The 11,086-nt window shown below is 42.1% G+C and overlaps 2 protein-coding genes across 5 annotated transcripts; one reads left to right on the top strand and one right to left on the bottom strand.

The window, feature by feature from the left end:
• The first annotated feature begins 63 nt into the window (after nucleotides 1–63).
• On the top strand, nucleotides 64–5,002 carry CLXN (calaxin). Of its 2 annotated transcripts, none has more exons than XM_014875674.2 (6): nucleotides 64–186; nucleotides 431–586; nucleotides 2,096–2,200; nucleotides 3,227–3,330; nucleotides 4,118–4,222; nucleotides 4,796–5,002. In XM_014875674.2, the coding sequence occupies exons 1-6, from the start codon at nucleotides 129–131 to the stop codon at nucleotides 4,841–4,843; spliced, it is 576 nt and encodes a 191-aa protein (XP_014731160.1). In that variant the 5' UTR covers nucleotides 64–128; the 3' UTR covers nucleotides 4,844–5,002. The 2 variants fall into 2 exon arrangements, with proteins under 2 accessions (XP_014731160.1, XP_014731159.1); XM_014875673.2 differs by having other exon boundaries at nucleotides 3,179–3,330.
• Nucleotides 5,003–5,144: 142 nt separating this feature from the next.
• On the bottom strand, nucleotides 5,145–11,030 carry RBM48 (RNA binding motif protein 48). Of its 3 annotated transcripts, none has more exons than XM_014875672.2 (5): nucleotides 10,910–11,030; nucleotides 8,910–9,100; nucleotides 8,635–8,780; nucleotides 6,323–6,858; nucleotides 5,145–5,323 (listed from the first exon to the last, which is right to left on the bottom strand). In XM_014875672.2, exons 1-5 carry the CDS (start codon nucleotides 11,021–11,023, stop codon nucleotides 5,240–5,242), a joined length of 1,071 nt encoding a protein of 356 aa, XP_014731158.2. In that variant the 5' UTR covers nucleotides 11,024–11,030; the 3' UTR covers nucleotides 5,145–5,239. The 3 variants fall into 3 exon arrangements, with proteins under 3 accessions (XP_014731158.2, XP_088017752.1, XP_088017744.1); XM_088161626.1 differs by lacking the exon at nucleotides 10,910–11,030 and adding an exon at nucleotides 10,360–10,498; XM_088161618.1 differs by lacking the exon at nucleotides 10,910–11,030 and adding an exon at nucleotides 10,102–10,306.
• Between the last annotated feature and the right edge of the window lie 56 nt (nucleotides 11,031–11,086).

Raw genomic sequence — 11,086 nt, 5'->3', positions numbered from 1 at the left:
CGTTAGGACGTGATGTCTGTTTGGCCCTTGTGTGTGTTTATGTCCGGCCCGCCCGCGCGGCCCAGCGAGGCCGAGGCCGCCGCCCCGCGTTGCCAGGGCAGCGGCGGCGGGAGCGGCTCCCGGCCGCCATGAGCAGGAAGGGGGTGAAGGCCCTGGTGGACTCGCTGACCCGATCCGACAAGCACTGTGAGTCTCCCCCGGGCGGCTGGAGCCGCGCCGCTGCCGCCCGGCCGCTCCCCGTTTTTCCCGTGCTCATCCCCTGTGGCCCTGTTCGCCTCCCATGGGAGGCACTTTCCCGGCTCTCCCTTGGGAACAGCGGCGGGGGCGGGGGGGCGGTATCGGTTTCACGGCCCTGGTGTGTCCCAGTGCTCGCCTCGTATTTTACCAGCTTAACTTATAAACTGTATTTGCTTGTGTTTGGGCCGGGCAGTTAACAAAAGCGAAGTGGAATGTCTGGTCAAGCTCTTCGATACTCTGGTGGCCAGGGCCAGCAGTGACTATGCTGGGACCGGCTTCGACCGCACCATGTTCCGGGACACCCTGCACAGCGCCTTCGGCATGACGGATGACGTGGTGCTGGACCGAGGTGAGATCCAGCGGGCACCCGGCTCTGAACGCCGTGCAAGGGGTTGGGATGGCGCTGCCGACCCCACGAGTGTGTCCGTACCAAACAGCGCCGTCTCGTCCTGCCCAGGACAGCAAAGGAGGAGTAATGCTCGGGAGCTGTTCAGAAAATGGCATCTTTTCTTTCTTTATGGGGTACAGTTTTCCCTTAGTTCAGGAGAGCTCACTCTCTAGCTCGAGGCAGACCAGCCAGAAGCAGCTGCTCTGCCCTGTAGGTGTTCCTGTCGCAGCCGCTGTAGTGTCGTGACAGAAGAGGGCAGCGTCACTTACCTCTTTTCTCCGGTGGTTCCACCGGGAGCTGCAGTCGCTGCTGGGCGACAGCTGTAGCTCAGGCTGGGAAGTCCCAGGAAGGCATTCTGTTACAGCGGGTACCTTTGGGAATAGAGGCTCTGTAAACAGCACTGAAGGCTCTGGGCAGATAGTACGAGGAGGTGAGAGTAATGAGCCAAGTAACCCCTTGAAAATACAGTGATTTCACAGATTGGTAACAAGGGACATGTTTGCAGTCACTGAAAGCTGAAGGAATGATCTCTGATGCAGAGGTGTCTAGAGGAGTATGCAGAGCAGGCATGAGTCTGCCGTTCTTTCAGTCTTGGGTTCAACTTTTGAACTTTTGAACCCAAGTTGAACCAACATTTGGTTCAACTTTCTCCATGCCTCTAGCAGAGAGCTACTTACATGCCATAAAATAAAAACTTGTTGCAATTTTATGCAGCAAGTCAAGTGTGTCTTGGAAGATACCTCACATTACCTTACACATTCTTAAAAATTAATGATTACATGCAAAGGGGCCGATTTCAGTTTGCAAAAGCAAACCTATTGTCTTCTAAGTCAAAAATGCTTGGCTCTGCATGGAGAGGTGTTCCTTCAGCCAACTTACTAATTAATAATATAAAATACAAATTATTATAGATAATAGTGGATGCTTTGTATTCCATCTTGGATTTGAATTATTTATATTACAGGCTGTATGAATAGTGAAGCTGTGAGATTGAAAGTTGCTTAGGGAAGGGAAAAGAAAAATATTTTGTTACATGACAGACAGGAGGTTACTTTTCTCTGTATATTTAATATATATTGTTTATAGGTTTACTTTGTTCAAGATTTTCCAAGACAAAAACCTAGTAATTTAAATCTTAATCAGTATGCAGAATTATCCATTAAGGGATATTGGTTTATTTGCTTTACATCTGCATAGAAGCATACTTCTTGTAATTGTTTAAGTTAGGAAGGCAACAGATCAAACAAAATCTTACCAGACAGGATCCTGGAGTGGAAGATCAGTAAACTGAGGGGCAGAATCACTTTCAGTGTTACATCTTAGAGTCAAGAACGGAAATCTTACCTTGGTGAAAGCAGACAAACATCTTAAGAAGAAAGATAATTTATAATTTTACTGAATTTAAGAAAACATTCCTTATTTGTGTTTCCCTATCATATAAATTTAAAATGTGTCTAATACACTTCCTAGTGTTCAGCATTTTCGATAGAGACAACGATGGCTCCATCACTGTGGTGGAATGGGTGGAAGGCTTAGGAGTGTTACTTCGGGGGACACTGGAAGAGAAGATGAAACGTAAGATTGATCTGTATGCTAATATTTAGTAGTGATTGAATTCATAACAAATAACACATTGCTTTTGTTATAATTTAGTAGTTTTTAAGTACTTGGTGATTGGAAAGTGTTCTTCTGTATAGTTTAATGCAATGAAACTGAGTTCTGAAATGGCTTCTCTGAGACAGTTTTTTTTCTATGTAAACTGCTGTTACCACAGCCACCACCTTCTTTTGTTGCTTACAAACTCTTGCATTTAAACTGTAGTTTCTTCTACAGCTTACACTTTTGACAAAATACATGTTTTTGTATTCACACACAAAACTAGAAGCAGATGAATCTCTAGCATGGTTTCGGCTAATTAACAGTCTCAAGCCAAGCAAGACCAGTGCCAACATTCATTTACTGGCACAGTGGGGACATAGTAGCAGTTGCATTAGCTCCAGCAGTTCTTCAGCTTGAAAGCATAGATAGAAAAACTCAAAGATGATAATGAGAACCTCCACAATAATGATAGAGAAAGATGGAAGAGAAAAAAATAGCAAGAACTCCAGAATTTTAAGCAGCAGGGAAAAAAATAGGGCACGTGAGGTGGAAAAAAAATAGAAAAAGGAGAATGACAGTATGTGGTTTCCATAGTTCCCAAGTTGCAGCGTTAGCCATCCCTATTGCATTATATAAATTCATCTGGAAAGTGGTCAGGGGTGTCACAGCATTAGGATGTGTGCCCAGATGTAATTCAGTGTGTCAGGACAACCACAAACAGTAAAATATGCATTACATAAAATATGTAAGCACTGTAGAAGATATTAGTGTAGAGATGCAGTGTGGTCTATCACAAGCGTTTGCCAGGAGTGTTTCAGCACATATATGATAAATTTGGCTCAATTGATAATGCTGTACAATGTACGGTTCACATTTTCTGTCCATAGGTAACAGCTTAAATGGTATGTGATTATTGTTTGTCAATCAAATTGAAATTTATTTGTATTTCACAAGTCTGCTTTACCATTTATGACCTGAATGGTGATGGATACATTTCGAAAGAGGAAATGTTTCAAATGCTGAAAAACAGCCTTCTCATACAACCAGCAGATGAAGAGCCTGATGAGGGAGTTAAGGACTTGGTAGAGATAGCACTGAAGAAAATGGCAAGTACTTACTTACTGTGATACTTGAGGGTCTTTCAAACATTCACTAACTGATACTTAAAACCTTTCTATGAGGTAACAAAATAAGGTGTCATATTTACAGTGGGATTCTTCTAGTCTCCTGAGGAAAGATAGATATATAATCCAGATCTAATGAGTCCCAGTCCGGTATTCTCATATGAAACTATTAATTTAGTATGTACTATAAACTTTATGTATAAATTTGCATGTGTATATGTGCATACATATCTGTGCATGCCCAGTCAAAGCAAAAGCCCAGTCAGAAGTAGAAAATTCCAAAGTGTAAGCTGCATTTATTCCATCAGTACAGGCATCTGCAGTAGCTTCATTTTTAAGTATATTTGTGTTTTATCAACTGATCATGAAATGTCTTTATCCAATTCATGTAATACTAAGCTCAAGGTTATTAATGTGAAGCTTGTTTTACAGTGCTTAATCTAGAATATCAGATCAGCCAGGGACTGTCTGTCAATCTTTTAATCAAATCAAGATATATATTCTCCCCTTCTATGGTGGTAGTCAAAATTTTTCACTTAAAACCAGGTCTTTCATCCCAACTCCTTTTATTTAAACCCATCTTTTCAATTTTTCAATCCCACCCTTTTTGCTTTAGGTAGAGGCAAGTCACATAAACCTTTTCTGAACAGAAACTGATGACCCCCCAATTTGCAAGTCAAACTAAAAGTAGAATCCATGTTCTTTAAACACATGTTAAACAAAACTACAAGTAGTAATCCTTTGATGAAGTGTTCCCTTCCTTTTGCAGGACCACGATCATGATGGCAAGCTTTCTTTTACGGACTTTGAAAAAACAGTCAGAGATGAAAACCTTCTCTTAGAAGCATTTGGACCATGCTTGCCAGACATAAAGGTACATAAACCTTGAGTTATAAAAAAACTGCACAAGCCAATTCCCTACAGACACTTGCACCAATCCTGTGAATGGCAGCATGGGGCATCTTAGGCCAATGTTGGGTTCATCCTCTCAGTGCCAGTTCTGCTGCCCAAAGGTGGCCCCTGAGCACTCCCACTGCAGGGTTGTTGCAACGCAATGCTGCAAATATTAATCTCATCACTAAGGGAAATTTCAGTCCTTTACATTGTCATCCCAGTCTCTAGTATTCCTGTTTCCATCCAGTTTATCTAATTCTGCAGCTGGGTCTTGCCCTCCCTGCCAGATCATTCCTTGGTGCCACACTCCTACTGCTGTGCAGTTAAAATTTTAATTTCCCCTTCAACAATAACTTTAAATGTTCTGGCTGGTTTTCCAGTGATGACACCATTAATGCTATGGGTTTACCTTTTCTAAGCTAAAAAGCAAGAGACAGTCTTCACTGCATACACATTTCAATTAAATATCTTTCAGCTCAGTACCTTTTCTGACTAAATAGAATCCTTTTGTTAACTGAAAATTAACCTTTTTCCTCTCTTTTTTTTTTAACAGAGCAGTATCTCATTTGAACAGAAAATTTTCGGGGAAACTCCTAAATAGTTGTAACTATTGTAACTCCATTGCTGCATACTGTTAAAAGGGGTTTTCGTCTTCACCGTTCTTCATGATATAGTAAAAATAGTTTAAAGTTGCTCCTAAGCTTCAGTATTCCTTTGCTGTCAAAGCTATTGAATAAATGAATTTTCTTCTGTAACTCTACCTAAATAGAGCTCTTTGTGAGTTACAAAATATGTTACAGTATGAGTTACACAAGACAACACTGCAAAAATAATACTGTATATTGGTTTTCTCATCCCCAGTAACAAACTGAAACAATTTTTAACAGAGAATTAATGGGAAATACGGTATAAAGAAAGTTTTATTTTTACATAAAAAATATATATTTTAAATTATATTCTTTAGAAAAGGACTATTGGAAGATGCTGCCAGCAGTATCTATATTCTTCTTCTCTGCTTTACAAGTGGTTTGGCTGAGCTGCTCTCTGGCTTTTCCACAGACGTTGAAACAGAATCTGCTACCTAAATTGGAGAGGAAAAAAATTAGTAACCTGTAACCATTACTTTTTAATGCTCATTTTAGAGTAAGGCTACATCTCCAAGATTTGAGTATTGGGAGGGATTTATTACTATCATCACACTTGTATTGAATTTTCCTGCTGACTAGAGGAAAGAAGTAACACCAAAGACAGCATTAACCACAAGAGAGGTGCAACTTAGAAGACAGAACTACCTTTTTTGTAGTACAAACAAAGAGATTTCAGTTTTTGTATTTAACTACACAAACTGATTTCAGATAGTCAGTGATATAGTATTACATATGTCATCTCCCTTCTTCCTAACAGAGGTGTTTTCAAGCAAGGTTTAATGTGCTTTATAAACTCAGGTATTTCAGGAAATGAAGAGAAAGCAGAAACGTGCATTTTGACATGTATTTTAGAAATGAATTTAATACAAAGGGTGCTTATTTATAAGATATGCACTTGCAAATCAATTTAGTTAGTCAAGGGAGCTTTTTCATATCTTAGTGTAAATGAAATGTTCTGTCAGGAATGTTTGACCTGCTAATTGATTCATAATCTCCATAAAATTATGTATAGCTTAACACATGCTTCTCAACATAGAATAGGTGATTCTGTACAGCTTTTAATGACATAAGAAATGTTGGAGCAAAATTACATTGAACTCTGACTTCATTATTTTCCTTTCAGAAAATAGATACAAGTAGCACACTGCAAAGTTATCGTGCCTTCACATGTCAGGGAAAAAAAAAGTGGTTTACTAAAAATCATGTAAGATCATGCACTGACATTAACACTTTCTCAAGTGTAGTGTAAGAGGTCTGGAGTAGAATTGCCTGCAATATTCTAGATTGTGGAAAAGTTAAATAGTAAGAGCACTAGCTTTAAGTGGCAGATAAACTGATAGTAAGTACATGCTGAATAAAGCTATCAGAGAGTCACTAATTTTATGGATAACAAGCACCTATGTTTGAACTATCAGAACTTTAAGAACCCATACCTCTTTCAGTTTATTTCGAATTAATGTAGCTGAAGTATTCAAAGACTCATCATCCATATCCACTTTAGGTATTTCTGGTAGTTGTGGACCAATAACAACTTCAGTATTGTCCTCACTCGTTCCAATGAGGGAAAACTTGTTACCTTCTTCTCTCTTCCTCTTCCGTTCTTGCAGATGAGTTGTACGAGGCATAAACCTGTCAATTCCATTGTAAGCTGGAACCATTCTTTGCTGCATTAAGGAAGCAGGTGGAGTATGTCCTCCTGGATGTACACTTGGAGTTAAAGATGTGTTTTGACCAAAGTACCCAGAAATGTCAGCACAATTGTTATCATAGTGTGGAGATGTTAACAAGCTCTCATTCTGATTCCCAGATGGATATGCTATGTTGTGGGATACCCCAGGAGAACTTGTAAAGCAGGATGGATCCCAGTTAGTGGCTACATGTGATCCCAATGTACTCCATGGACAGTCTTGCTCAGAGTTCTTTGAGGCTGTCTTCTTAGGGCCTTCTACTTTCTTTAACACAAAGCAATCTTTAAAACAAAAACAAAGAAGCATCTTCACTATTTCGTATCATCATTAGTCCTTACACCCAAGAACAAAACTTTTTATATAAATGCAGAAACAATACCTATATAGTGCTATTTGATTCCCAGCTACCTTTCTGTGATTTTTTTTAAGCTTCAAATATAATAGAACATAACAAATTCAACTTTCAAACCAGTTTTCCAGTCTAGTGCCTTTGCTGGTTTGTAACAGAAAAAACTCAGATGATTTAATGTAAAAATCAGTGGGTTTACTCCCTTTAGAAATCCTCACACAATGAATAATGATACCCAAGTATGTGAGCACAAGAGAAGAGAAGTTTGTGCTCATCCATTTGTTTATTCCTCAGCCTGCCCTGCCTTCAGTGCTTCCTGGGAGCTCTGCAGTACAGGAGCCTTTTTAAACACAGTCCATTCTTAACATTCCCCCAGTGGAAAGATGTGAGCTGGAGAAATTTTTTTAAGGTTCTGGTATAACTGGTTCATCCTCCTTCCAAAACTGTCCCTTTGGCATGCCTGAGGAGGCTGGAACAAGGATGGAAGTGTGATCCCAGATTTCCTGCCAGTGCTTTAAATTTCTGGTAACAGTTTGAAAGAAAACAAAAAATGAAGGGAATACTTCATTATTACAGTTTGAGCATTTAATTATTTTAGTCTTAACCAAAGCCAAAAATTACTTTGAAAATTATATAGTTCTTTAAATACTGAGAGATGTCTCCCTGTAAACATACTTAAAATGCAGCTGTATTGGGTTTGTATGGCCCAGTGGGAGGGCTACAGGGGTGGCTTCTGTGAGAAGCTGCCAGCAGCTTCCTCAGTGTCCAGCAGAGCCAATCCCTGGTGGCTCCAAAGATGGATGTGCCACTGGCCAAGGCTGGGCCGATTAGAAATGGTGGCAACACCTGTGTGGTAACAGATGTAAGAAGAGAGATAAAATAACCACAGCCCCTGGAGACCCATGGGGATGCAGGGATCCACCCACAGCCCTTGGAGGAGCCCCACACCAGAGCACGTGGGTGCTTGGGAGGAGGCTGTGACCCTGTGGGAGACCCATGGAGAGAGGGGCCCTGCTCCCAGGCTGGAGCAGCCTGTCCTTGGAGGAATGTACCCCATGGAAGAGTGACCCACACCACAGCAGTCTGGGGAGGACTGATCCCCATGGGAGGCACTCACAGTGCAGCAGTTTGGGGAGGATTGATCCCCATGGATGGACTCACAGTGCAGCAGGTCACAGGGAGCTGTTGCTCATGAGATGGAGCTATGTTGGAGAGGTTCACAGAGAACTGTCTCCCATGGGATGAACCCCACGGTGCAGCAGGGGAACGACTCCTCTCCCTGAGCAGCAGGAGAAGCCACAGGTGATGAACTGACCATAACCCCCATTCCCTGTCCCCTTGCACTGCTGAGGAGGGGGTAGAACTGGAAGGGGAGTAAGGGGGGCGGAGGTAAGGGCTTATTTTACTTCTCATTATCCTGCTCTGATTCTGTTAGTAATAAATTCACTTTATGTTTCTAAGTTGAGCCTGTTTTGCCCTCAATGATATTTGATGAGTGATCTCTCCCAGTCCTTATCTCAATCTGTGAACTGTTTGTTAAATTTTTTCTCCTTTGTCCAGTTTGTGGAGGGCAGTGAATGAGCAGCTTTGGTGGGTGCCTGGCATTTAGCTGGCGTAAACACACTATAGCCCTTTAATGGGCACTTTAACCAAAACCCCACCCAGCCCTGAAGAACATAAAAATTTTTCAGGAAATTTAATCACAAACCTCTTTGATTTGTTGCTTTTGCTATATACTTTCTTCTATCCTGCAGCTTCTCTCTAGTTTCTTGGACTGTTTCAAATTCTGGAGCATAGCACACGTGCAGCAAACTACCAAAGAAACTTCGTTCATCCATTTTTTTCTTGGCCACCCTGAAGGGAATTAAAAGTGTATCAACAAAACTGAGGATTTTACTCCAAGTCTCTAGAAACTTAACACTTTGTAAGTACAGAAGGTAAAAGATTAAGACAGCACGAGGCAGATATTGCCCTATCCAATACCTTGCACATTGGAGTTTTTTGAATTTTATAAGATACACTTCAGTAAACTGTTCTGCTGGATATTCATCTAGAGCATGATATTCCTCAATGGCACCATATAAGGCAAATTGTTCAACTAATTCCTTCATAACACCTAATGCAGGAACTCCTTGTATCAGTAAATAGCGAGATTCCAAGTTGATAGTGTAAACCTGAAAAAAAACAAAAACAAAGACTATTCAAAAACATTCCCATTCTTGCTTTATTGCAAAAGGCAGGCATTTTCTCCATGTTTTCTGTTCTCCAAATCCTCTCAGAATGCTGGAAACCCCTATGTACTCTATTTTGCAGGATAGTAAGGGCATGGTTATTTGGGACCCGTTCATCACTGAGCAAGAGCTGAACTCAAGCCTCTCATGCATAGTAAAACACAAATGAGACTTGACTTTTCTATACAAGGTCAGAGTACTACTGACAACTGCCAGTTGCTGAGTAAAATCTCTTAAGTCTCTGGCCAACTTCCATGCAAAATGTACTAGTAACCAGTCCATAGGAGTTCATTCTGACAAAATACTAAAAAAAACACCGAAAAAACAGACTTCATAGGCAGAGAAGTCATGCAGGTGAGAAAAATTGTTTTTTCCACACAGGGAGTTTAAAAACAATTACTCAAATTCCCTGGGGTAAATCCTGTGTTTGTAGAGCTGTCTCCTTGCCATAGTGATCCAACAGCATGCATTTTTAAGATAGGCAGATAAAATCTGGATGATGAGACAAACAATGTCTTATCCCAACAGGTTATAAACCAAACCAGCCATTCTCTTCTGTTTTGTGTAGTGACTGTCACATAATAGGCTCTAAGCTAAGCTTTCTGATGGCTTACTATGTACAACAGGCAGCTATGCAGCTTATCCTTGAAATCAAAGGAAATTTATCCAGAGTTTGTTAAAAAAAAAAAAAACAACTCAAAACACAAACATTTAGACTGCGTGACACATTTTTCTCAAAAAAAAAATTATTCTGGACAAAGTGGAAATGCTTTGGAAATCAACTATCAAACTTCCACTATAAAAAACAGTCTCCACACCCAGGTCGCATAAGTTTTCTTGTGGCAGCAGCATATACCCATCCACATTCTTTTGGGAACAAGGGATTGAAGAAACCTGATGCTTTCACTATGCAAATTTTTTTTTGGGCAGGTTTGTCCTTCTACCTCTTCCTTGTCCAGGATGAAGAGTTTCAAACAAGATTTTTTCCACACTTGGGACATCCATGCTGTTTCTCCTGTCTATATTCTCCAGTGCCAGTGATGGCTGGATGCCTGTGGTGGCCAGAGTTCTGTGGACGCACAAGGCTCTCTGTCCCACCGTGTACACGTGGAAGAATAAAAGAACTTAATAGCTTTGAGGCTTCATGAAGTATGGAGGATTTGAAATTTTACAGGAAGGTGGTGACAGTGAAAGACACGTGCCTTATGTGTGTCTGCAAGGAGTGACCATTGTTCGGCACTGGCGAGACCACAATGCAAATCCTGGGCTCAGTTCAGGGCCTCTCTCTCCAAGACACTGAGGTGTCGGAGCATGTCCAGAGAAGGGCAACGGAGCTGGTGAAGGGTCTGGGTCACAGATCTGATGAGGAAGAGCTCAGCGAACTGGGGGGGCTCAGCCTGGAAAAAAGGTGGTTCAGGAAGATCTTACTGCTCTCTACAACTCCCTGACAAGAGGCTGGAAACAGATGCAGGTTGGACTTCATAATCTTAAAGGTCTTTTTCAACTTCAGCGGTTCCTTTCTCACTCCAGCCCTTTAGGGTGTCGCTACAGCTCGCTGTATGCTGAGCGCACAGAGATATCCAAATCTCGCAGTTCTGCTGCAACAACGAGAAGCTCCTGCCGGGCAGCGGGCCAGGGCCACGGCCTCCTTCTCTGCCTCCCCGGGAACCGCAGGAGTGCGGCGCAGGCCCAGCCGCCCCCCAGCCCTCTCACCCACAGCGGCTCCTCCCGATACCGCCCCTTCCCCAGCACCTTCACAGCGCGCGGCCGCCACCCCTCGCGGTACTTGGCGCGCGACTCGCAGGCTCCCAGCTGTGTGTGGTGCCGGCACGGAGCCCCCGGTACACCGCTGCTGTCGGCCGCCATCTTCCCATCGCCCACCGCGCCCCGCGACGCACAGCCCCCATTGGCTCCCTCCGTACTGCGGGG

This window comes from Sturnus vulgaris, chromosome 1 (assembly GCF_052056855.1).
Source record: "Sturnus vulgaris isolate bStuVul1 chromosome 1, bStuVul1.hap1, whole genome shotgun sequence".
Classification (NCBI taxonomy): domain Eukaryota; kingdom Metazoa; phylum Chordata; class Aves; order Passeriformes; family Sturnidae; genus Sturnus; species Sturnus vulgaris.
Note: the sequence above shows the minus strand (reverse complement) of the source record. Positions and strands in the feature narration are given on the sequence as shown.

Excerpts from the sequence above, each read along its gene's own strand:
- CLXN (XM_014875673.2), top strand. The coding sequence starts at position 129 with ATGAGCAGGAAGGGGGTGAAGGCCCTGGTGGACTCGCTGACCCGATCC. Across the intron at positions 3,331-4,117 it reads AGATAGCACTGAAGAAAATG|GACCACGATCATGATGGCAA; the intron begins GCAAGTACTTAC and ends TTCCTTTTGCAG. Across the intron at positions 4,223-4,795 it reads CATGCTTGCCAGACATAAAG|AGCAGTATCTCATTTGAACA; the intron begins GTACATAAACCT and ends TTTTTTTAACAG.
- RBM48 (XM_014875672.2), bottom strand. The coding sequence starts at position 11,023 with ATGGCGGCCGACAGCAGCGGTGTACCGGGGGCTCCGTGCCGGCACCAC. Across the intron at positions 8,781-8,909 it reads AAAAAACTCCAATGTGCAAG|GGTGGCCAAGAAAAAAATGG; the intron begins GTATTGGATAGG and ends AATTCCCTTCAG. Across the intron at positions 5,324-6,322 it reads TTCGAAATAAACTGAAAGAG|GTAGCAGATTCTGTTTCAAC; the intron begins GTATGGGTTCTT and ends TCTCCAATTTAG.